The 27805-nt window shown below is 39.4% G+C and overlaps 1 protein-coding gene across 2 annotated transcripts in view; it reads left to right on the top strand.

Annotated features, from left to right (window-relative positions):
• The first annotated feature begins 5285 nt into the window (after positions 1-5285).
• LOC124119305 (nuclear hormone receptor HR96-like) overlaps positions 5286-27805 on the top strand; it is a 259199-nt gene continuing 236679 nt past the window's right edge. The window contains exon 1 of one of the 2 annotated variants that reach the window (XM_046481774.2): positions 5286-5903. In XM_046481774.2, coding sequence (XP_046337730.1) covers positions 5885-5903 — 19 coding nt within the window. In that variant the 5' untranslated portion in view covers positions 5286-5884. The remainder of the gene's footprint in view (positions 5904-27805) is intronic. The other variant, XM_046481778.2, reaches the window with a different exon arrangement.

Here is a 27805-nt window from a genome sequence, read left to right as displayed (position 1 = left end):
CAGTAGGGAGGGGGAGGGGAGATCGATAGGGAGGGGGGATGTAGGGGTGATAGATGGGGAGAGGAGGGGAGGTGATGCTTGGGTGAGAGGAAGGAGATAGGCAGATGAGAGATGGAGAAAGAGGAGGGAGTTGATTGATACCGACCTTTGGGATTTCTGTACCTGCAACAGATTCACTTGAAAATAGGAGCATTGCAGATGTATTCACTGCGGTCCGGTCCGGGTGAGCTGGGTTAGTGTTGGAAGAAGCCTGGATGAATGTTGGTATGAGAACAGGTTTGGGAAGGAATGGGGATTTTTTTTATGTCCAGGATTGTTTTGGATGGTTTTGGGTCAGTGTTTGGTGACTGAAGTTCAATTTGGCGAACCTTTGGGGGATCAGTCAATGAAGATCGATGTTGGGATCATGTCACTAGCGGATCTATCTCTTGATCTGTCAGTGAAGTTTGATGTTGATATTGTAGTGCTCCCAATATCCGCCACAGTTTATTCACTTTGAGGGGTGTTGGTTGATGAACATCTAGTCTCTGAAATAAAGATATTTTGCAGAGAAAATACAGTTGTTAAAGTATCTTAATAAAATAAAGTAAAAAGCAGCCCAGAGACTTTCTTCATTTTCAGATACTGCAGTAATCTAGACTTGCCAAACATTATAGACTTGCCTGGGCTGTATTGGATATATTTGTTATAGGGATGGTGGGGTTGTGGGGTAGCCTTTTGGTCAAAGCATTCTCCCCGCAGAAGACTTAGATTTAATTACCCCCACTGATGATGAAAAACACAACCTCCATCACTGTAGTAGTATAGGTACCAAGCACACTCAGAAAGAAATATAGTCTTTGAGAATTATCCACATAAAATGTAAGTGTCCAAAATCATGAAAACAAATTATTTCGCTACAGCCTAGCTCTCAAATAATGAAGCCATCAACATCAATTGCATATGTTTCCATATGTATAATTTCAAGCAATAAATACCTGTTGATCTTAATCAACCTGTGACAGTTTATGTATAATATCATCAAATCTGTGATATTCATAATCAGGTATTTGTCTGTGTATGCATCATAACGTTTTGTGATTTAAATATTGCATCTGTTCCGGAATGGAATTTTTTTCTGCAATAAATATTATCTTGTGTTATCTTATCTTATCTCAGGTAGAAATCCATGAACTGCATTTAAATGACAATATAGCCCTTCTAAAATCAATTATGAACCCTTAAACAGAATGTGCAAGCCCAATTGCAAAAATGATATATGAAATGTTCTCTGTAAGGAATGAAAATGTGTCTTTGCCCTTTGTAAAACGAGTATTCTTATCATATTTCATATAAATGTATGCGTGTGTATTCATATATGTGTATGTATATATATCTTGTCTATGTAAGCTGTATAATGTATTGTAGAAATGTGCCAGATGCCCTGTGAGGCGTCTTGTACAATACGTTCTGGCTACAATGTGTGGAGCCCTCACTTGGAGTCCCCGCTGCCATCATTGGCTGGAATATGGCTGAAAGTGCTGGATAATCCTCCTCACTCATTCATTATTCTTCATGACGGATTGGTGTAACTTTGCTGTCCAACAGTGGGGATGTTTTGAGGGAAGGAGACATGAAGTTGAACAGAGAGCTGTAGTTGGGGGAAAAAGTTTAACAGATTGGTTTACTGGTGATGAATGACTGGCAAACACACATCACGATTGATGTAGAATGGAAGCAGTTTTCAGGAATATGTTATTAAGAAACTTTTTGCAATAATGAGTAGGTTACTTGAAAACAAACAGATATTTTCATACTACAGAGACAGATATCTGAAGGGCATATGAGTTATGCTGGACAACTAGTTATAACACATGTTTTAGCACTTGTTTTTAGCTGAATCCCACGTATTTCATGGCGGTTTTAAACAATAAAAAGAACTTCCTTGGCAAATATGTTGTATTTTTTTCAATGTGTATCCACATCAAAGTATATTAGTTTTTCTGTGATCAAAGGACCAAAACTTGAAACATCAAAACATAAATTCAGCCTGGTCAATTCAGGGATATTTCTCAGTGAGCCTGTGCAAAAGGAAAAACAATTTATGTGATAAAAAATGGTAATGGTCCTTAATCGTGTGGAAGTCAATTGAAAAAAATCTGACAAATATTTTCTAGTGGTCATAAAACTTTTGAATTATAATTTGTGGCTGCTGATTGTGTGGCTATTGTACCTGCTTTAGTTTCCTGGATACGTCATGAATGACACGTGGAGATAAGCTGACATGTTAGGACGTTAGGTATTTGAAATAAGCAGACTTTCATGTTATAGTGACATGTTACTGGTAAAAACTAGAAATTTACTTGTTTTGTTTTTTTAATGATTTTTTCTAACTGTATAACTAAACATGAATATTGCTTTAAAAATGTTTGAAACAACATGAAGATGGTATGACCAAGTCAGTACCTCAGCATATGCTAAGAAGTATAAAAAGTTTAAATGAATAAGCTGGATATGTGTTTGATATTAGTTAATATATTTGTAGACACACGATTTTATCTAACATAGCCATCGGAGCACGCGATGTGTTGCTGCAATAAGCTTGCTTCCTCAGCTGGGGTATGTGAACAATTAGAATAGGTCTGCAGGCTAACAGTTGAAATATAAAAATCTGTGTTATGTCACGAGGTGAAGAAATTCCTGGAGCGAGATGGCCTGGAGCACAGCATGGACAGACATGGGTTTTGTTTTGGTAATTTCAAGAATATTTGTGTCAACATTATTGTTAATGATTTCAAAATGTTGATGGTTCTTTAAACCATTGTTAAATAAATGGTCTGTGAAGCATTTATTTCATATAAGCTTGATTCATATATGCTTATTTTGTTATGTTCCTTTTCAAGGGTTTGAAAGTGCTTTCGGAGAATTTTTACGTTTGATATTCAAGTTTATGTCATGTCCTTTCAAGGCTTTTCTGTGTGTAATTTCAAGTAGACGTGATGTATAATAGTGCTATGTAGTTGTTTTTGACATTGGTATTTTTATGGTCTGGGGTGAAATAATTGTGAGTGAGGGTAATTTTAACTGCAAACACCTGCATTGTAAAAAAATGCTCTTTTTCCATCGCCATGGATACGAACACATGCGAATAAACAGAAGGAAAGAATATTGTTTGTTAAAACAGTTTGGAGGAAAGATGATCTTTGAATGTAAGAAGAGAAAGTGTAACGGCTGGCAACAGCCGAGCACATGTCCGAGGTTAGTTCCATTGTTTAAGAATGATTTTGGACGTCTGATTTTTAGAAAGTATCAAATATAACTGCTACTTTGATGTTTCCAAGACAGAAATATTTTGTCAGTTGGAACTGTACAAGAACAGTAAGAATGGATACTGGTGAGGATTATAGATTTGAAATAATGATTATTATGAAGAATAATCATTCATGATGGCAATTATGATGAAAATTATTATGATAATGATCCTTATGCAAATTCATGATGATGATAAGGATGATGATGATGAGGATGAATATAAACATGTAAGATGATTATAATGATGAAGAATAATGAATTAATTGATCATGATGATCCCCAAGGATGGCAATATTGGTGGTGGTGTTGATGATCAATTATCAGGCTCACACCAAAACTGTTCAGTAATAAATTCCACAGAGTCAATATGGACACCTTTTCATAATCTGTTGAATATGATAATGTATTTGTTTATGAGATAAAAGAGTATGATCTACTGCTTCCTCTACATTTGTGTTTTTACTGCAAACAAACACCCATGGAAGAAACTATCAAATGCCCCAGCCTGTTATGCATGAGTTGAACTGATAACATAGAAGACACTGGGCCATTGTAGTTATAGAATATTATCCACATTGTATGTAAATAGGTGTTGAATCATACAATTAGGCCTCAAGAAGGGGTTTTTATGTAACCAATCTTTTTGCTGTTTCTCAAACAGTTTTTATGGCTTTTGAAAAATAAAAAATATATATACCTGAAAAATGGGTCTTTATTCATTTTGAGGTTTGTTTAGGGAAAATATATCAATTTAAGAAAACTGTGACATTCATCACAAACACATGCAAAGGCAAGTCATTTGTTCATCTTGAAAAGACCGGAACATATGGTAGAAGTCAAAGTTGACAATTGCATCAGACATCATTTTGGTCACTTATGCATCAAATTTGGAATTATCCTCCATATGTCGACCATGAAACAGTCTCGGCCATGTTACATGTTGTAGCCTTCCAACCCTCACTGATTGGCTCTCATTAAGTTCATACACCGACCCCGGCCAGATGCAGCGGGATGAGTAGATAGTGGACTGTGTGTATTTCGGTAATGTACGCTTGTGTATCTTATAACGCCCATTAAAATTTCACTCAAAATTGACATGTGCCCTTTTTATCAGAGTATCATTGCCATACTAAATTAGGTTTAACAGACTGCATTTACATATAACTTCTCTTTATTCCAGGATTTGTTCTCATTGCGATGTGGCCGGAATAATGCTGATGTTAAATTTCTAACTCACTCATCATGTGTAGTATTATTATACACATTTTATGTTTCACTCAGTTGTTTCTTTGATGTAATACAGTATTGTAACATCTTATTACACTCTGTTCTTATATTCATGATGTAAATGTGTTGTTTGTTAAACCAAGGGTATTAACAAGTACCAGATAAAATACTACACTTTGTATGGATGTCTATTTGATAGTTTCTTGCACTACGTGAAAGGACATAGGATCAACTTGGCATGGGCAGGTAGGGTGAAGCTGTGACGAGGATATTAGTGTGTACACGACATACATTACTTCACAAATACTTACCAACACATTTAAATTTCCACCTTGAACACAACTCTTTAAACCAACAATATGTCACAATATCGTGACTAAAACGAGCTTGGAAAGTGCATAAGGTAGGTACATGCAGGTGAAATAGGTGTTTGGGTCTGACCCAAATGAGGTAATATGGGCCGAAAGTGAAGAAATGTTTGTAACACAAGACACAGGCTAAGGATTAAGGCATGTCAATTAATAAAGAGAAATGTATGGCAACACCCATATCATGTCAAGAAGCGGAAGGGCATTGTCCGAACTATCTTACTGTGCTACAACAAAATGTTCTATTTCATGCCTGGGAGCTCCCCCCATTGAGCCCCCCAAATAGCCTGAGGGATCTGTTTATGGGGAAGGGATACACACAAGCCATCCATCCTCACCCCCAGTGGCAAGGCTAGAGGACTCCACAGCCACCCTATGGTTTTAGCTAGTATTTGTAGATGTGCTTTGTAGAATACATGCTGGGGAGTAGATTGTGAGAGTCTCCCGTTACACAAAGCCGAGAGTTGGATAGAGAAATCCTTCTCTCACTGGCTGCCTGGACAGCATTGTCAGAACTTCCAAGTGACTGTCCTGCTATTTGAGCCACGGATCAGATTCTGTTGGGTTTTGTCAGGGATGAGTTCAAAGATCACCCGATTAAATAAGCCTCTTTAAATACGATAGACTGATACTGAGGAGGTCGGAGGAGATATCCCACTCAAGGAAGTTGGGTTGCGAGAAGCACGTTAGCTCAGTCCGACTACCCTGTGTGAGGGAAAGGGGCAGCTAAACATTACTCATAGTGTCAGACTCTCAGAAGAGTAGATACTTCTCACCTTGATCCTACCTTACCAGGCTAGTACAGAGGCTGCTTGGTACTCGCCATCCTGCGGCAAGAAGTACTGCGTATCCAACACTCGCCTCATTCCCTTTGAACTTTGGATTACTAACTGTGGATACTGATGGTATATGTGTGAATTGTGTAATAGGTGATTTGGATGTAAATTCGGGAGGAAAGTTTGTGCCTTGCTGGTGTTGAAGCCTGCTTATTGATCGAAATGGACAGTTCTCCTGATGGTGAGTTGGTAATGAGCCCTGTACACTGTCGAAACTCATTCTGATACTCACTAAGCATTGATGAAGTATTGATTGGTATGTAGATATGCATGTTGCTTTTCCCTCGGTTAGACACAAAAATAGTGCCACTGCTGTACTCCGTCATGGGGTAATTTGTAATCAACATGAGTCAACTAAATTGAGCAGCATGTTCAAGAGTGCTTCAGAATCCCGTGTTCCTCCAACTATAGTAACTTCCATGCGTAAGTAAACTGCCCCTGTGTGGACAACCTGAGGCTCTACCTAACACACCAGCAGATGCAGTCTGTCAAGGAATAAATTCATGTTACCAAGAATGACAAGTAGCATTAATACAAAATCATAATTACCAATTATACAATTTGTCAAATCTAATGAATCTTGTCTAATCAAATCAGTCCTAATCAAGTTATTACAGACATTAAGATAAACTAATTTTTATGGCCAATTATTTGAGATAGGAGGAGATTACGGGAGATGTTTATATGGAGGAGTTTGTACCGTCCTTGCTGCAGGTACCCACTACCTCGGTGACCCAACTCTGAGTGCACTACTGAACACCAACGTCTTGTACCGCGCGTGTGGAGGGATCCTGGGAACATTATTTAATACATACTCGCTTTTGAATATATACTAGCATATTTCTAATATATTCCTATGTTTATTTTCATTTAAAAAACAATTTTGACTTCGTGAGGTAATTATATAATGTTCTCCTTATGACTTAATATTAATCCAAATAATATCAATGTGTACCTTCTTCAGTCTAAAATTAAATATTTATCATTTTATAAGGTTTTGAAAGTTCTACTTCTGTTGAACACAAGAAATAAGTGTGTGTATTGATGTTGATTTTCAAAAGCTTTCATCATGTCGGTTAGTTTTGAGTTTGTAAACAACAGGTGACTGAACTTTGTACAGTCTTAGTCTATGCTCCAGGCTTTCAGTAGTAACTCAATACTTGTGATGTGTGTATATCCTCCATGTTCATATTACTGCTACCAGGCAGGCCGTGGCAAAACTATGCTAAGTGCCAGATAATATCTTGTATGCTCCCCTGCATAATATCCTGACCTCTGTTTTCATATCAGATGATCATTAATTCCATTACTAAAGCAGAATTGAAATTCTTTTGATGTCGTGTTTAGTGGACTGTGTTTGTCTCCACAGTCAGCATGTTGGCTGAATATTCAAGAATCATAACTTCCCCCTGTTAATTATCAACTGTGAATTCTTTTATTTGTTTAAAATACATAAAATGAATTATGGTAACTTTTTGAGGAAGGGTTTTGGAAGGTTTGAGAATGTTTATGCCATAATGAACAATTGCAGGAATTCCTCGAGTGTGGATTCTTGTAAATTCAACAAACATCCTTGAAACTAATTTTCTCTGAAAAACGCTGGCTTATATTTAGTAGCAATGATGTGGTTTAAATTGCTACTGTGTTGTACTAGCCTATCTCTTTCCCAGGCTCCTGGCAGAGTGCAGGTAATTACGTATGCACAAAAAATATTGCTTGGGATTTTTGTGCAGATATTTGGCCTTTTGATGTTTTGAATTTTATTCCATTGATGCTGCTGCTAAATTAAATATCCAGCCAGGATGGTATCTGGTGTGTGATGGCACGATGGATGCTGGCCCAAGTCCATGAATGATTCTATGAATGACTAATATTAATAATCAAACTGATGAAGCGTATATTAAAATGTATGTAGATAAAAGACATTTGCTTCCTGTTTTTAAGAATGTCACGTTGAGTACAATTTTCAATAATATTTTGGGTTAATATTTACGAAATATTATTTTGAGGAATTCTTTTTTTTAATGTTTGCCTGTCAGGTATTTTTACAAATATGTTTGCAGCTGATACTTGTTCAATTCCTGTTTTAAGTAAATAACACTTAGAATGATTTTTCTTTTGAGGGTATGACAATAATGAACTGTTCAGAAAAATATTATTGCACAGTTCAATATCTTAGAATAATTTTTCATGTAAATAAATCCTTTGTGTTAAGTTCAAATTTGAAGGAAAGACTTAGGTATTGAAGGTAATGAGGACAGAGCAAAAACATGTCCTGGGATAAGTTGAATGTCGTGTTATTTCTTTGACTTCCCACACATAGCTTCACATAGAGTGAGAATACCGTTGGATGAAGGAAATCGACAGTGCCACTTGTAGAGGAGGCCTGATGGATATAAGGCTTCAGTGTGACTCCAGCTGTTTTATCTCAAGGCATGGCTGACATCCTCGTCTTGGGTAAACCAGGTGCTAAATATCCATTGTAAATCTTCGTCTGGTAGATACGATCTCATAATATCTGCCTTGGATCATTTGACAAACGGCAAAAACTTCAAGTATATTTGTAAGAAGCATTGTTGCATATTAAATTTATATAATTAAAATACATCCCATAACAATACCGTTGCCTGGATGGTGAGTCAGATGAAAATTGTTACTTTGAGGTAGTTGTGAGGGACATTGTGTTGGCAGGGTATTGCAGCAGTATTCAATTTACCATCGTACCTGAGGATATTCACTTATGTAGCGAGATGAAAGGTTTCATCTCGGCTTTTCATGAGGGCATTCTCCAAGTCCATTGGCTCTCTATGACCTGGATGATCTGCTCGGAGAAGCGTAACATACTCTTCAGACTGTGAGCATGTTGTCAAAAGAATTGAGAAAATGCCTTTTACATTTCCGACACCCCTCTTGTTTACAGGACAAAATGGTGTACCCAACTTAAATGTTTCACTGAGTGCTGCGATGATAACCCAAATTACATCGGGTTAATGAGGTGTGACATTTTATGTTTTTTCCTTCCCAGCTAGCATCAACCTGAATTGATTATGCCAATCAAGTCTAATTAGTGTTTAGTTTATGAAACATGAATCTACAAGAAAGTCTTACATTTGAATGCACAGTCCAGTCACATCTTCCTCACATGCTCACGGGGTAATATTAGATTTCCTTTAAACAAAACTAATTGTTTTTTTCTTATTTTAAGGATGGACGTACCCTCCATGTTGTTAAAATGAAGATTAAAGAAGCCAATACTTGTTGCACTGAATATTCAGAATAATTCAAAACATTTTTGTGGAAAATGAAACATGTTCCTGTTTCTCTGCTGAACAGGCATTTTGTGAGTAATATTCTTTGTAATTTTAACCCATTTCTTTGACATGTTGCTTGATGGCTTTAAGAATCCCTAAAACTAGAAAGAAAATTAAAATTAGCCTGGCAACCAATTTAAAAGTAAAACATTTAATGGAATGATTCTGATATGAATCTTATTGAAAGACACATTTTGCTGTTTCATTAAGCCCTATAGCTATGTGAGTTGAAAATCAGATCATCATTATGTTTTAATAATCATTAATTATTTTTAATTTGTGTCAGGGAATACAAGGCCCAACTTACTACTGCTAGTCTCTTGTACAGACCCAGAACAAATATATCCTAAAACCCAGGCAAGTCTAGATTTCTTCAGTTTCAAAGAGCATTTCCGGGCTATTTTCTATTACGTATTAAGAGACAATTTAATTTAAACCTAAAAATATTTTCCTAAAATGCCATAGCTTTAGGATGACTGTTGTTATGTTTGTGACGCATTTTGATAATATCAAATAATTTGAAGATTTCCTTGTTTAGTGTCATAAAAATCTTGACCCGCATTTCTAAGGCTAATCTGGTGTATTTCAGCACGGTGGGAGATTCACTCCGAGGAATTGAGAGCAGTTGTGTAATGTGGAGGTTGTAGTACTACCATCGTAACGGTTTACAACTGCCACAGGGTCAATACTGTTGTTACTGCCTACTGTTGCTTCCTACGGCAAAGGGATGAGATGTTTATTTATTACTGTAATGGAATATAAGATATTTATGGGAGATTTTGTTTCTCAGTATTGGTGCTGACTCCCCTGTGTGTATGGAGTTTGCTGATGTTGTGTTTTGATGTGAGGAGATTGACGTAATGTATAGTGTGTGTAGTCACACAGGCAATGTGTCTTGATGTACTCACAGCTGTATACAACATGGTCATCACAGCTCAATCATCTACACCCGGTACAGTAGAATGTGGAATTGAGGTTTACACACACGCACGCACACACACACGCACGCACACACACACACACACACACACACACACACACACACACACACACACACACACACACACACACACACACACACACACACACACACACACACACACACAGTACAAACGCAAACACACACACAGACATTACACACACCCTCATACACACACAGTACACACACACACACACACACACACACACACAGTACACACACACACACACACACAGTACACACACAGAGTACACACACACACACAGTACACACACACAAACATTACACACACCCTCATACACACACAGTACACACACACATACACACACACACACAGTACACACACACACACAGTACACACACACACAGTACACATACACACACACACACACACACACACACACACACACACACACACACACACAGAGTACACACACACACACAGTACACACACACACACACAGTACACACACACACACACACACATTACACACACAGTACAAACGCAAACACACACACACACATTACACACACCCTCATACACACACAGTACACACACAAAAAAAAAACAATAGTACACACACACACACACACACACACACACACACACACACACACACACACACATGATTTTGCAGTTTAGCTCTTTGTAATGTTCATGAAATTATTTTCTATTTTCCAATCTGGTGGCCATTAACCCCCCCTACCCCAGTGATGTATGAGTGAAAGTGTTTATTCCATCAGGTTGTTTACAAAGATGGCTTCAGGCAGGTGAACATGGCCAGGGCTGAGTTCGAAAACATGGCCACTTCTCACAGCTGACTAAGAGGTTAAAGGTTACTCTCCTGAAATAGCTCCTATCGATAATATGTAGGAGAAATGTTTACAGAGATTTTAGCACATTACCATAAAATATACGAGTATTGTCATGGAAAGTAGTATCACATAAAAATTCAACATATCTCAGTTCCTGTTACAAAGAATGTTTATCAGATTTGTGAATTTTTATTGTACACAAATACTCAGGCTGTGTTGTATGGAAACTTGGAAAGCTTGTAGGAAAGGCGCTGGTGACAAAGTGGTTCAAGTGGTGATATCATGTTGACTCTGTAGACATCCCAGAACATTAAAGCCTGACCCCCAGTGAAGGCCAGGTGCAGCAAGGTGTCATTGACAGGACAAGCTGACTTGTGTGTTGAACAGTGTGAAATTTACACAATCATTCACGCTTACTACATGCTCAGTGATATCGGCAGAGTAATCTGTAATACCCAATTAATAAACACTTATGCCTTTGAGTGATCCGTGGTGATCCGTGGTGATCGTGTTCATACGGAGGTCTCTTTAACACAAGTATGGAATAGAAACGAGCTTCTCTTCAAAGCAAGCACGGGGTGCGCAGTGTGACATGAGTCAAGCACCATCACGTGCTTGACCCAATTAGTGCTGAGAATAGTGCTACCTATGGATAAGAGTATATCGTATATATCTATATATGTTGTTGCAGAGTCTAGGTTTGTCTGTTTAAAGACTGACCAAGGTCTAACTTAAAACCTCTGTATCTAGCTGATGTACTGACCAAGGTCTCACTTAAAACCTCTGTATCGCTGATGTACTGACCAAGGTCTCACTTAAAACCTCTGTATCGCTGATGTACTGACCAAGGTCTCACTTAAAACCTATGTATTGCTGATGTACTGACCAAGGTCTCACTTAAAACCTCTATATCTAGCTGATGTACTGACCAAGGTCTAACTCTGTATCTAGCTGATGTACTAACCAAGGTCTAACTCTGTATCTAGCTGATGTACTAACCAGGGTCTAACTCTGTTTCTAGCTGATGTACTGACCAAGGTCTAACTCTGTATCTAGCTGATGTACTGACCAAGGTCTAACTCTGTATCTAGCTGATGTACTGACCAAGGTCTAACTCTGTATCTAGCTGATGTACTGACCAAGGTCTAACTCTGTATCTAGCTGATGTACTGACCAAGGTCTAACTCTGTATCTAGCTGATGTACTGACCAAGGTCTAACTCTGTATCTAGCTGATGTACTGACCAAGGTCGAACTCTGTATCTAGCTGATGTACTGACCAGGGTCTAACTCTGTATCTAGCTGATGTACTGACCAGGGTCTAACTCTGTATCTAGCTGATGTACTGACCAAGGTCTAACTCTGTATCTAGCTGATGTACTGACCAGGGTCTAACTCTGTATCTAGCTGATGTACTGACCAAGGTCTAACTCTGTATCTAGCTGATGTACTGACCAGGGTCTAACTCTGTATCTAGCTGATGTACTGACCAGGGTCTAACTCTGTATCTAGCTGATGTACTGACCAAGGTCGAACTCTGTATTTAGCTGATGTACTGACCAGGGTCTAACTCTGTATCTAGCTGATGTACTGATCAAGGTCTAACTCTGTATCCAGCTGATGTACTGACCAGGGCCTAACTCTGTATCTAGCATGTATTTGATTCTGAAAAACTAGTCCCTGAGAGAAAGATATGTATGTCGTTAAAAAATAAACAGTTTTATAAAGGAACTTTATTATTGAGGATCCCTCCAGTTTCTTATAGGCTGCTGAAGTGAAGAAGCCATTACAGGTGATTGTTGATTAAATGTATGTAATGGGTGAGTCTGAGACTCCTCTACCGCCAAACTCTGCCTGAACTCACAGCTGAACCACGGCTAGCCCAGTGGGTTTGAATCCCTGTTTCACCTACATAATGGTCCCAGTTGGAACCCTATTCTTCAAACATCGTCAACATGTGTCGTCTGTCTTCCAACAATATAACGGAAATACGTTTCAAAGAGGAGTAAATCTTGCTCACCCTACTTCAACCGAAACTATATTTTCTGTCCATTAATTCTGGTGCTTAAATCTGTCTGGAACGTCTGAATATTATTGAATTTGTATGGCTGTTAACGTCCCCAGGAGGTCTTTGCTGGTCTTGTCAATACCGAATGTACACTGCATGTGATGGTACGAAATCCAAGGTGGTGATTTTCTGCAGGTCGGTGAAAATCTATTGATTTTGAGTCAGCGTATTGTGCCTTTTGAATTATTTTCGTCACAGTCCCCTGCCTTTAGATACAAGACTTGGCAACATCAAACGCTTGGACGCAGGCACACCACTAACATGATGGTTTTGGTTAGGAGTACACCAGTTTTAATTGCGTTTCATGTAGTGCTTATGTTCCAAAATTGGTTTCATGATCAGTTTGGAATTATATAAAACAGAAAGAATGAGTGAGTGAGTATGGATTTATGCAGCTTTTAGCAAAATTCCAGCAATATCATGGCGGGGGACACCAGAAATGGGCTTCACACATTGTGCCCATGTGGAGAATCGAAGTGAATGCTTTAACCACTAGCCTACCCCACCGCCCCAAAAATGAAACAAAGATGATTTTGATGTAGGACAGAAATATATAACTGAAATGGCACATTCCGAGGGAGGTAACTCTTGCTTTTATGTTTTCTTAATCGGCAATTTAAGAAACATGTAAATAAAAAAATGCACCCTTATGCCATCAATGTTACATATGTAAGGAAATTTACAAAATATTTTTATTCACTATTTTTGAAGAGTTAAAGACTTAGATGTGTGCAATATAGGAGCAGAATGAGCTTATATTTTCTTCAAATGCAAAACTTTTAAAAACTTTATCGAATACCTTTTGGTGGGTTAAGAAGGATTAGTAAGTGTAGATCCACTTTGGGGAAAACTCCCCCAGGTTTTGAATTCTTATCTTGTATTGTTATGCACCGTCTTGAAATCAAACTACTTTGAAAACAGAACAACATGAAAGGGCACGGCGACAGCCATGATGTCAGACAATGGTATGTTTATCCCAAACTTGAGGGTTTACCATGGCCTGTTTGTCTATGGAGATATGTGCCACCTGACACGTCTTCTTTGGTGTAATATTACCAGCAAACCCTTGAGACTCCCTGCTCCCGATAGTGTCATAGTCTTAGACCTTTTGTTCTCCACTAGTCAGGGCTGATGTCATTTGATACCTTGAATGTGGGAGCTAGACTTCATTTAGGCTCTAGAAGGTGAACTTGGTTAGTATTTCATGATGGAATTTGGTCTGTGTGTCATCCTGCTGACCTGGTTGTGTTTGAGGACGGGTAAGGTGTTGATAGGATCAAACAGGTTTGGACCGGGGAACATTCAAACCAGGGTTGATTGGAGTCAGTGAGTGAAACTTTAGTTTTGTATCCGCAATATCTTGGCCATGAATGATGAGAATAAAATTTCAGGGTGGAAGGTCGAATCAGTATATCCTGTCACAACAAAGGGATGCAACTCTGCATCGTGAATCGCATATATTGCTTAAGGAAATGAGTGAGAAAGTGTTAAGTGAGGAACACTCATAAGAAATTCATGTTCCAGCACAATCTGAAGCGCATGTCTTCCAATCATTCACACATACATGTCAGATATCACATGCACCACTCCCATCACAGCAAAAAAATGAGATAGAATTTAATATACTGAGTCTTTTTATCAGCATGGCAATAATAAAGAGAGGCCTTATCTCCTGAATATTGCCTTGCACTGGTTCTGGTAGCTGGATCCTCACACTTAATAGGGGAACTCCACAATCCTGTGTCCCCCTATAGGGAGTTTGTTTTCCCTGATCGTTATTTGATACGCTGGAGTTGTTTTATCACATGTTCTGCTATAACTGCCTGTTTTTCGTTGTGAGCAACATATTAATATGGTGTCATGCACAGGTGGATATTTCTAATATTCACTGGAATGGGTGGAGGAAAATTACCATTTATTCATATTTCGCTGATCTTTTCGTATTACTTAAGAATTATTAATAAATTAATTTAAGTGCACTGAAATTTAATGGATGGCACTATATAAAATTGTAATGAATAATATAGGGTAATTTTCAGAATATCATAATAGTGTTGCCAGTGTTATATTAAGGTTGATGTTAAAGAGAGGGAGTTTGTGGTTCTGTATTTCTGCTAGGTCACTTTCAAAGGTCTAAATTTAGACAGAAAATGAATTTATTTCTTGTAAATGTGTATATTTGTTTTATTACCATATTTTGCACACCTTTGAAAGCTGGAAGGAGATTTTCTTGTCGCCGTTGGATCCCTGGCGAGAATTTATCATCATCACGTGGTGTAGCCTTGCATTTGTTTTACATTTGGAGTCTTGGAAGAAAATAGGAATAATTTTAGTTACTGTATATGGATATACAGTTATTTTCATGAATTTCAGCTTCTCGTGTATATACTTTTATTATGACTCATTATAAAATCTAGCTACCTGATTGGCCAGTTGCTGTCTTGCAGAAACCTATTCAAATTGGCCGTCTGGCACAAAATTTGCGACAACTGACTCTGTACGACCTTTGAGTTAGCTTTGTGAAGGTCACAAGATCTAAATGTGACACACTACTATCTCGCTGAATTATTTCAACAAATTTTTACAGCCTGTGAACTTGAAATTATGAATTTGTCAGATCACTTGAGAGATGTACAGCGTATTATGAGCTGACTATTCGTACACACCCCTTCATACACAATAGACCAGCCTCCGTGGTCTCGTGCTCTCGTGGTCTCGTGGTAGAGGGTCCGCCCAGAGAGTGCAAGGTCCAGGGTATGATCATATCAAAAGACGTTAAAAGATGGTACTTCTTGTTACCCTGCCTGGTGCTCGGCTTCAAGGGACTAAAACCAGAACTGGTCGGCTCGGAGTCAGTATACTGTGTCTGAGTGGGGTATTCATGTTAAACTGAAGCATGGTATCTCAGTGTGCTAGCACTATAAACTTGGCATTAGTCTGCACTAGTACAAGCAGCCACACACACACGTGTATGCACGTCGCTATATAAGTGCAGTAATCATGGACACGATGGTGAACCCCATTTCACCCCCTTCACCCCTTGTGGTATACAAATCCTGTATACCCAGCCACTGACACAAGTCTCTCATACTATTGACACATACTGTACTCATCACGTGATAGCTTGGCGCTGCACCACTATACCAGGAGAGGGAGATATCAATTGTTCTGTTACACCTAAAAATATTATCAGAACTTGTAGATAAATATTTTTATCATTTGATGGATGTGATCTGCAAGATAAAGATAAGAGAGAGAACAACAGTATCTGTTGGGGTCATGTATGAATAAATATGCAGATATTATAGGTCAGGTAGGTACCACTTTCATTGTTTACAAACATGGTGTCACCTTGTGTATCAATTATTTTTTTATTAAGATGATTGTTATGATTATCGAAATAATAGTCTAAGGTACCAAAAATCAGTTTCCAACAGGGACATAGCTGAGGCATTGAAATATGTTGGAATAGTCACTTTGTTTTGTTTTATACATGTAGTTGTGTGGGCATATGACTGCCTTTTTCTAACGTTATGACAGACCAGGCAGCATCTAAACAAACATACTGTCGCGTAGAAAAGACTAGCTTCCCTTTGTTATGATTATCAAAAGAAATATGTCTTGGATGTTGTATTATTTTATTGTTATTTTAATGTCATTTGATTTTATTTGAAGAAAGATTGGTGTTCAAATGCTTTTTCATCCTTGAAACTTGAATTATTTGAACAAAAACTTTTACAAATGCCTTAGTCAGGGCTTAGTATTTCAACACGGTTGACTTATTCCTCAAACTGATTGAATTTCTATGTAGATACGAGGCTAGAGAGGTGAAAACAACAAGTCACATCCTTGCAATTGCACTTAGAGGCTTTTTGCTTTAATCTGCAGGGCTGCAATCACAAGTCTTGATGGAATGCCACAAAGTTTTTACAGATCCATTCCTGTTAATCACTTAATCTTTCCATCTTGCTAAAAAGGCGTCTTTGCGATAAATTCTCCAGTTCTGTAGGGATAAGCTTAGAAGACATACTTGCATGTTTCTAAACGTGTTTTCTTGGTCCGGGGGACCTTCAGTGCTTGCTAAATTCTCCGCTCCGCTCCCTACAAGTTTGTAAGTCGGACTTCCTGCAGTGAGGGAGTTAATCTGGGGGGGATTAGCGTGATGGACGTAAAGTGTGGGACTTGGTGAAGGCTGTGCAACATCCACAACTGTAGATGGAGTGACAGATCATGTGATATGACAATTGTGAAGGAGTCATTCTTCAATCCATATGGGTAAAATGATCGTGCTGAAAGTGGTAAAAAGTGCTTCGTTTTATGGTTTGTTGGTTAAATGTCTGAAATGGATTGTGCACCTGTTTGTCTGAGGATTTTCAGCAAGGAATGAATAGAGGAAAAGACTTTTTCTGAGATAGGATGCTTTTCTCAGACTTATTCTTTATATAATATTGTGCTGTTTTATATTTATGGAGATATTTTTATTTAATTTTTGTGTCATATTTTTCTGTCTGAATTGAAAACTTGCAATATGTAACAGAATACATGTGAAGGTTTCGAAATGCAAAGTACATTTGTTTTTATCACTGTGTTCCGATAGTGTGATTTGTTGGTACTGAGTATGCCTCTGGTCACATGGCCATAAATGGGTACCTGGTGGGATGAGATGGCAATGTGACTGGAAATCTTCCAACTGGGTTGTTTATTTTCCAGGGAGCTGAGAAAGCACTTTGAGTGCACATTCATCTGTTGCCAAGGGTAGCACCATAATGTTTGTTTGTTTGTTTGTTTGTTGTTTAATGCCACATTCAGTAATATTGGTAGCACAATGAGCATGCTTTAGGAGGTGGATACACTGCATTATAAATATGCGTTATTGTCATTATTATCACATGATTTTTATCTCTGTTATCATAATTATCATTATCAGTATTATCACTATTATCATTATTATCCCTATTATTATAATCACTATTATTATTTTTATCACATTTATCATTATGATCACTATAATTATCATTATTTTTATCACTATTATCATTATTATCATTAATAATCATTGACATGCTTCCCTTGCTGGATTGCCTGGTCCAGACTGTTATTTACAGGCTGGTGTGATATAGCTGAACTATTAATGACTGAACGTTGATCAACAGTCACTCCCTAGTGCATGAGTGAGGGGGTTGTATGGAGGTTTTGGCAGTAGTCAGGGAATATGTCCTCGTATCGCTCTCCATGATTCAACAAACATACCATCTGATTATCTTATCTCACCCCTAGCAATGACATGAACATGTGTAGATGCAAGAACTAGACAGTGACAAGGAAATATTATAAGTACTACCGGAATGATGCATTCTGGGACAGGTCCACATTCGGAAGGATCTACCAATAGCATGACTTTTGGTGAAGCACTTAGTGTGCAACCAACACAATCGCATGAACTCCACGGAACATCAAAGCGTGTCAAATGTGATTCTTGAGGCGTCTTGAAAAGTGAACCAATCTATTTTGGTCCCAGAATAGATCTGGTTCCATCGCAGATAGAGGTATAGGTAGCATCCCTCCCATGTGGCATCTTCCATGGTGTTGACTGTTCCGCAGAGTGGAGTCGGTTTTAACTCCTCTTGTCATGAAAACATATTTCCTGGATTCTCCCTGGAATGTTAGACTGAGGGGCCGAAGAGGGGTGTGCGAGATTTAAACATTGAGGTTGGGGAAAAACTTAGCAATACAAGGAAAGAGCCGGAACCCCGTGAGTTTTATGTATCCACGAGAGTTTATGGCGGAGGAGGAATTATGTCATGAAAACCTGTTCTGCTGTGTTCTAGATCCAGTCTCTTGGCATCAAAGTGGCGACAATTTTGACATCAAATCGTCAAATATGTCTGAGATGCGAGGTACTTGCTACAGCAGCAGAAGTATGCATGTATGGTGAATGAGGCAATTATGGTACAAAGTATTACAGAGTGTCAAAGCAGAGGATGTCGAGAATGGGTTTCAGAAATGAGTTAGACAATTATCAGTCCTTACAAGTTTGACTCTATTCATTCACAATCCACCAGTGAGTGAGTCTTGTATGACCTGGTTGTGATTCTGTTTTTGTGTGTGAGGGCAATATCAAGATGAGGAAATATTCAAAAGAGTGTTCTGACAGACAGACATACATGTTGTAAACACAGTTCCCTTACACATTAACCTTCAGTTACTGACTTAGCATGGTAATTAAATCGTGGAAACGGGATACGTCCATTACAGACAATTATAACCCCAGACACAGCCTGGGGTGTCAGTATACAGAAGTACAGAAACAAATGTTTTATAAGTCAGATACTGGAGGTTATATTCTGATTGTGGATAGAACTGGGCTCCTGTCTACTGACATTTCTTGCACCCTGGTGGCAGTTCAAGAGAACCAGTCATGAAGCAGCACATTCCACCAGACTGAGGCTTCATTAACAAACTCTTTTCTATTAAATGCATGTCAGTCATGCTTAGTGTGCCATTCCCAGCATCAATCATGTGGTTAAACTGACAGTGTAAAACAGTATTGCAATGTGGACTTCTTTTCAATAAGTTGCCTGAAAAACATGTTTGAGACTGTCATTAGGCATCAGGTCACTCTGACTGTGTAAGATATGCTTCTATTCTTGTGACCCCTCCTGTAGAGCCTCGAAGGAGACATCTGTGTTCGAAACAATGTGAGGAATTTTCACAGATTGCCTAGAAAACCTACAGCTTTGAGGCTCTGTATTGAGTGTTGTAAGGGCGCTAATTTGCAAAAATACTGTATAAGAAATCTGAACTTTAAGGAACGGTTTCCAAGTTCCTTTTTCCGATTTTGAAAAAAGCATAGCTGACACTTTCAAAGAAAAAGGATTCTGTTGCGTTGAAAATAAAACAAGCAGAAAATTGACACTTTTTTAAGCGGAAACAAGTTTTTCTGTCCATAGAGCATGTTTTTTCCATCACTAACTTGTTAATGAATACAGCACTTGCGAAATGTTACCAACTTAGACACTGAGAGTGATGGTGAATGCGTTCTCTGACTCAGCAACCAAGAGATACAGTTGTCGGTGTTGGGCTTGTTTACTGATTGTATACAACTCATATTTCTCAGTTTTTCTTTGACATGTGTCGAGGCCAGTATTGGCTTTCTGAACTTGGCGCATATCTGAAATCCAAGTGTTCTAACATCTGTCCTTTTTTCTATTAGAAATGGATGTTATTGCGTGGTTAGTGAAGAATGTGATCATTTTTTAAACTATGTGAAAAGTAACATACGTGTTGACATAGTTTTAAAGGTTTATTAGTTGGACAATTTTACAGTCAGCCTTAGATATCTCTCTGATTGATATGGACTGTGAAATGTACCAAGGGGATTCTCAGATAGAATTTGTCCCGAGGAACCTATGCTGGTCATAACATGTTACTTAGTGGATCACGTGGCTCGGTGATTTGGCGTGTTATTGTACCCCAAGGCTATGGATTGTTGCTCACAATATCAACCACTGGACTGACAGACCCATACTTGATCCAGGGATCCATGCTATCCTCGACTGTCTGGCCCAGACTTGATCCAGGGATCCATGCTGTCCTCGATTGTCTGGCTCAGACTTGATCCAGGGATCCATGCTGTCCTTGACTGTCTGGCCCAGGCTTGATCCAGGGATCCATGTGGTCCTCCATTGTGTATGTTAAGAAGTTGACCCAGGATCCTGAATTTCCTTTTGAACTAACAATGTCTGACAAGAGCCGCATCAGTTCGAGATGATGGAGTATACATTCAAGTACATGCTCAATTGACTGCTCAAAATGATTAAGCTCATTAACAGATAATTGTTATCCCCCACAAGAGACACCATTTTGTTCCTCTCTAGTCACCTTCTCAAGAGATTCAACAAACATTACCTCGTGTGTGAAACTTGCATATTTGATGAGTCCATATCAAAATACTCACTGATGCTGAACACTCGCTGTCGTTGTGGAAATGGTCTGCGTGTGAATAGTATCACATAGAAAAGAAGTATCTAAGCTCATGTGGTCTACATTTTTAATTCTCCATGCCACATGAGCAAAGAAACTGAATTTTATTTTGCATGTACTTATACAAGCAATTTGACTCCAGAGCAATTCGCTGTTGTGCCAAAGCAGAGAGAATGGTGAAATGGGGTGCTATTTAATGTTTGTTGGTAACCACCGCACAAAACAATATTCCAGGTACATGAGGGAGGCCAGTAAATAAGCAGACAAATTAGTGGTTGATGTCATGAGCAACAATCAACACTGTTGGGGTATGATGACACGCAATCAACCAAGTCGCCGAACCTGCACATCTAATCCATTACAACAAATGGAGGTTGCCGGGGACCAATTGTGACCCTGATATGGCTGGATTATTTCTGAGTGAGGCATTGAACACCAAACATATAAACAACAATCGTCTTCAAGAAACATCAGTTGTCACAGGTGAGCTACAGAGCCTGTGGTTTGGGGTAGTGTCTGGATTTGTCTGCACAGTGTCAGGACACAGAGAACAAGGCAGAAAGGACATTTTGTTTGGCATCTCTGGGGAAATCACAAGTTAATGGATAGCATGTCAATCTAAGGGAAGTAAACGTGATTGACAGGTGTCAATCATCCATTTCTGGCATACATACAGAAAGGTTTTTGGAAAGTGAAATGAGAATTTTCACAAGTTGTTTACACAGACTTTACCATTACTTGTCATACTAACATTTGCACAACGGTATTTCAGTTGGGTACACAAGAGATATGTTACGTTCTTGTATGTTTTGTATCTGTTCAAGTGTGTTGTAGAATTGTGTCAGATGAGGTCATAATTTAAAATGTTTTTCGTTGATCGTGTATATATATTCTTCTCTAAAGTGCATCTACCTGCACCATTTAGTAGATGCAGACACAGTGTGAGAGATGATTCTTGCACACATCACCCAGTGGACTTTATTATACATCTGGTAAAGATACAGGTGGCGGATACTAACTCCGTACGTCACACGTGTGTCGTACACGGTTGTCCTCATTTTAGTTGATTTGTATGGATAACCTTGACCTCCGTCACACTGAAACTACTTTTTTCATTCAGAAAGAAATCATGAGACGTCATTACTTATACAACTTTTTACTACTACACGATCAGAACTGCACAATCAGATCACTCAGAGGGAACAATCCCGATACAAATCATTTGAAAACTCGGAGGAGTTCTCATTTTGTACCCTGAAACATCACAAATGTGAACAATAACATTGGCTATTCATCTCTAGCGTAAAACTCTGTCTGTTGATAACGGTTCTCTTTTCTTATTCTAATGATGACCTTGCCCTTCGCTTGAAGCTGTCACTGGCAAGCAAGCAGACTCGAGTTTTCACGTTTTTACTATAGGGTCATAGAGTTTACATGAACCTCTTTGGCGAGCAAGTAGATTTCCCTCGTCCAAAATGGTAGTGCTGTGCTGTTTTACTCTTTAATTTGAATTACTATGAGTTGAAGAAAATCTTAAACAAAGTTCTTGAGCGGTGCTGCTCTCATGTTTGCAGACACAACAGCAGGAACATTTTGTTAATTCGTATGCATAGAAATGTCAACAACGCCCATATTTGGGCATATATCAATATTCATGCACAACCAGATTTGCACCTGGTTTCAGTTTGGTCTGTTAACTGACGAAAGTTGTTTTGTGTTTTTACTCAAATAGATATTTAATGTGGCTAATAAATAAAATACTACACTCATTCTCGTTGGATACCTTTATTACATAAGTTGTGAACTTTCTATGGTAGCTGTCCTCAGATACCATAGAAAGTCCACTTTTATCTTAAGAATGGTATTTAATGTAGTATTGTCTATTTATTTCACACTAAGAACTCCATGCTCCACTTTTCTCCTCATGAATATTCCACGCCCTGCTACACTGACAAGGTAAGGATGTCATCCATGGGATGACTCCACGCCCTGCTATACTGACAAGGTAAGGATGTCATCTGTGGGATGACTCCACGCCCTGCTACACTGACAAGGTAAGGATGTCATCTATGGGAAGACTCCACGCCCTGCTACACTGACAAGGTAAGGATGTCATCTGTGGGATGACTCCACGCCCTGCTACACTGATAAGGTAAGGATGTCATCCATGGGATGACTCCACGCCCTGCTACACTGACAAGGTAAGGATGTCATCTGTGGGATGACTCCACACCCTACTACACTGACAAGGTAAGGATGTCATCTGTGGGATGACTCCACGCCCTGCTATACTGACAAGGTAAGGATGTCATCTGTGGGATGACTCCACGCCCTGCTATACTGACAAGGTAAGGATGTCATCTGTGGGATGACTCCACGCCCTGCTATACTGACAAGGTAAGGATGTCATCTGTGGGATGACTCCATGCCCTGCTACACTGACAAGGTACGGATGTCATCTGTGGGATGACTCCATGCCCTGCTACACTGACAAGGTACGGATGTCATCTGTGGGATGACTCCACGCCCTGCTACACTGATAAGGTAAGGATGTCATCTGTGGGATGACTCCATGCCCTGCTATACTGATAAGGTAAGGATGTCATCTGTGGGATGACTCCACGCCCTGCTACACTGACAAGGTACGGATGTCATCCTTGGGATGACTCCACGCCCTGCTACACTGACAAGGTAAGGATGTCATCCATGGGATGACTCCATGCCCTGCTACACTGACAAGGTACGGATGTCATCTGTGGGATGACTCCACGCCCTGCTATACTGACAAGGTAAGGATGTCATCTGTGGGATGACTCCATGCCCTGCTACACTGACAAGGTAAGGATGTCATCTGTGGGATGACTCCATGCCCTGCTACACTGACAAGGTAAGGATGTCATCTGTGGGATGACTCCACGCCCTGCTACACTGACAAGGTAAGGATGTCATCTGTGGGATGACTCCACGCCCTGCTATACTGACAAGGTAAGGATGTCATCTGTGGGATGACTCCACGCCCTGCTATACTGACAAGGTAAGGATGTCATCTGTGGGATGACTCCATGCCCTGCTACACTGACAAGGTACGGATGTCATCTGTGGGATGACTCCATGCCCTGCTACACTGACAAGGTACGGATGTCATCTGTGGGATGACTCCACGCCCTGCTACACTGATAAGGTAAGGATGTCATCTGTGGGATGACTCCATGCCCTGCTATACTGATAAGGTAAGGATGTCATCTGTGGGATGACTCCACGCCCTGCTACACTGACAAGGTACGGATGTCATCCTTGGGATGACTCCACGCCCTGCTACACTGACAAGGTAAGGATGTCATCCATGGGATGACTCCATGCCCTGCTACACTGACAAGGTACGGATGTCATCTGTGGGATGACTCCACGCCCTGCTATACTGACAAGGTAAGGATGTCATCTGTGGGATGACTCCATGCCCTGCTACACTGACAAGGTAAGGATGTCATCTGTGGGATGACTCCATGCCCTGCTACACTGACAAGGTAAGGATGTCATCTGTGGGATGACTCCACGCCCTGCTACACTGATAAGGTAAGGATGTCATCTGTGGGATGACTCCATGCCCTGCTATACTGATAAGGTAAGGATGTCATCTGTGGGATGACTCCACGCCCTGCTATACTGACAAGGTAAGGATGTCATCTGTGGGATGACTCCACGCCCTGCTATACTGATAAGGTAAGGATGTCATCTGTGGGATGACTCCACGCCCTGCTATACTGATAAGGTAAGGATGTCATCTGTGGGATGACTCCACGCCCTGCTATACTGACAAGGTAAGGATGTCATCTGTGGGATGACTCCATGCCCTGCTACATAAAATTCAGGATGTGATGCTTCAGCACTGTTCTTACCCAGAAATAGCATTGCTTGTCATTGTCAGTCAATATTGATGTGACAATTTAGTACCCAAACTTGTTATCTTCATAGGGGTAATTATGGATGAATATACACTTCCCTGTCACAGCTGCAGCTGTAAGATGTACATGAGTTGGTGGAGGAGAATGAATCTTATTTTGTTGACAGTCCAGGGATGGAATTGACATCTGTGGGAGACTGAAGACTGTGGAATTAGATTACATTAGTTGTCACTTGTCAGTATTTGGTATTTTCCTCCAATTAGGTGTCAGTGATGCCAACTAACAAACTGATATTAGCCTGGAGTGATGGCAGCGCTACTGTGGAGAGCAAGACCGGCAGTACAAACTAGACCACACCAGCTACCACTTGCTACTACAGGTAGTGAGCTTACCCTTCCCTCCCCACCATATTGTCCCTCCCCCATACAAATTGAAATAAAATAAATATGTATATTTTTTAATAAATCACGCTTTGAAGATATCTTGTAATTGTGTTATATATAGTTTTTTTTCCAGTGTAAAAGTTAGGAAATATCTAATATTGTAAGTTGAAATGTCTCGTAATGTTAGTTTTCAACCTGCTAGGACATTGTACTTCGCTTTCCCTCCTTGAATCTAGGATGTTGCTCTCCTAACAACACCCAAGCCCCGTGGAGCCTGTGGTGCAGTAAGTTCAGTGGTTAGAAACCCATGGGGATTCCTGGGAAGAATGGGTCGCCTCTGAGTTAGTCACACGAGGATGGGATGGCCAGGCCCGGTGACTTGGCTCACTGCCTGTCATCATGCTTCTGTGATGTGGATTATAACACAGACTTACACTTTTTGTTTGTTTGTTTGTTTATTTGTTGTTTAACACTGCTTTCAGCAATATTCCAGCTATATGACGACGGGCTGTAAATATTCGAGTCTGGAACAGACAATCCAGTGATTGACATCATGAGCATCGATCCACGCAATTTAGATACGATGACATGCATCAACCAAGTCAGCGAGCCTGACCACCCGATCCCGTTATTCGTCTCTTACGACAAGCATAGTCGCCTTTTACGGCAAGCATGGGATGCTGGAGACCTATTCTAACCCGGATCTTCACGGGTCTTCACTTCTTGTGAACGCCTGGTGTCATGACTTATTTTCAGTACCCATTCATATGATTTCTGTCGCTAGTTTGCTTTTTATACAGATGATCAAGACTGATTCTTCTCTGGTGTCAGGGTTTTGAATTCATGGTCAAACCCTGGTTTGTCTGGTCCAGACTATTTTGTATGCATGCAGCCATTCTATGGTTGGAATATTTTAGATGTCAGTTGTCTCCTCCTGCAGTCCACATGATCAAGGAGAACAAAGCAGCTCCGTCCTGATGGACAGGGAACGGGCCTTGACGTAACTACTGTTTGTTTCTGCTTGTTGGAGCATTGAGTCCTGTAGGTCTGATGACTGTAATTGTCTCCCATTGACTGACTACATTGTAAAAACAGCCAGACTGTTTGGTAAGTCATTCAGAAACAATTTGATCAGATATCGCCAAAGATGTTGTTTCATGTGTGAAATGTTTGTTTTTATGTTCACTGAAGGAGTTTAATTGATTGTTTATCTGTAGATTGTTAACCATTGCATGTTAAAAGTGTATCATCCATGCACCATTGCTAGCTAGCTGGAAGTGAACATGGTTCCTGGACGGAAATGTGGGTGGATGAGTGCATTGTTAGTGAATGGAGAGGTGGATGGTAGACTAACACAGTCAATGAAAACATGTCTTTAAAATAATATTTTCTTTTTCTTCGAAACAACATTTCCTCTTCTGATGTTTTCATATGTTTAATCTTGGTTAGTTTGATCTAGACTTGCCTTGGCTTGTAGTAAAAAAAGCAGGACTAGGTGGATGGATGCATGTATAGATATAGTGAATGGTGATGTGGATATTTCATAGATGGTCATTGTGATGGTGCTTGTTTCTGAAACATCAGTAACATGAAATAAAACACATTTGACAAAAAAGGAAATGAAGAAACTATTGTCAACAACAGCAACAGCACATTCTTCAACACTTTGAAGCTTCCAAACAACAACAACAACAACAACGCTTATCAGTACTCAGCAACCTTGAGCAACAACAATGTTCATCAGCACCGACTCCATGTTGGGTATTGCACTCTTGACACAAGCAGTGGACACTGGAGGCCCGATCTGATCCAGATTCCTCACACAGCTCAGCAACAAACAACACTCACCAACATCATACAACACTCACAAACACTGTACAACAATAAATATGATACAACAGTCAATGATGTCAGAGCTACAACACTCACAAACATTGTACAACAACAATCAACAACATTGTACAACACTCACAAACATTGTACACCCCAGCAACAACATCAGAACGACAACTATGTCAGCCTGTTCCCAGTTAAGTGGCCAGTCATTGAATATTTATTCCATGCAGCCGGGGAAACAAATATAAAAATGATGAAGCTTATTGTTTATGATGTTAAAAACTATGTCGAGACGACACTGTTGATGGTGTTCCAGTTGTTCGACAGACTTGCATTTCCGGACCCAGTTGTCAGGCCAGATTATCTGGGCTGATAGATCAAAGTGTTATTGATTTTCGGCTCTGCTTTTCGAAAAATTAGATTCTATCATAAAGCAGATTCCTGTAAATAAGCTTTTATTCTCTTGTGGGTACGGTCTTTGATATTGATGAGTGAAATGCACACATCTTGTATTTATCAGGCATAAAATATTTTGGTAATCAATTTTTAGGACAAGAAAATGATTGTATTCATTCATATGAAACCAGGTTGGGCATGACATTCAACTGTATTTTAGCAGCATAATGTCCTGTGGCAATAAAAAATTCAATTTTGGATTTTTTTCCAAAATATTACTAGTTCCACATAGCATCTTTTTACACTGAAATAGTACATAACATTGGCTTGCGATAGCTGATAAAATCCCTTGATGCAATAATGTCGATGTAGCTGAAATGTCCTGTCTTCATTCGATTTAATTCACACAA

Source organism: Haliotis rufescens, unplaced genomic scaffold (genome assembly GCF_023055435.1).
Source record: "Haliotis rufescens isolate VD_foot unplaced genomic scaffold, xgHalRufe1.0.p SCAF_27, whole genome shotgun sequence".
Lineage (NCBI taxonomy): Eukaryota > Metazoa > Mollusca > Gastropoda > Lepetellida > Haliotidae > Haliotis > Haliotis rufescens.
Note: the sequence above shows the minus strand (reverse complement) of the source record. Positions and strands in the feature narration are given on the sequence as shown.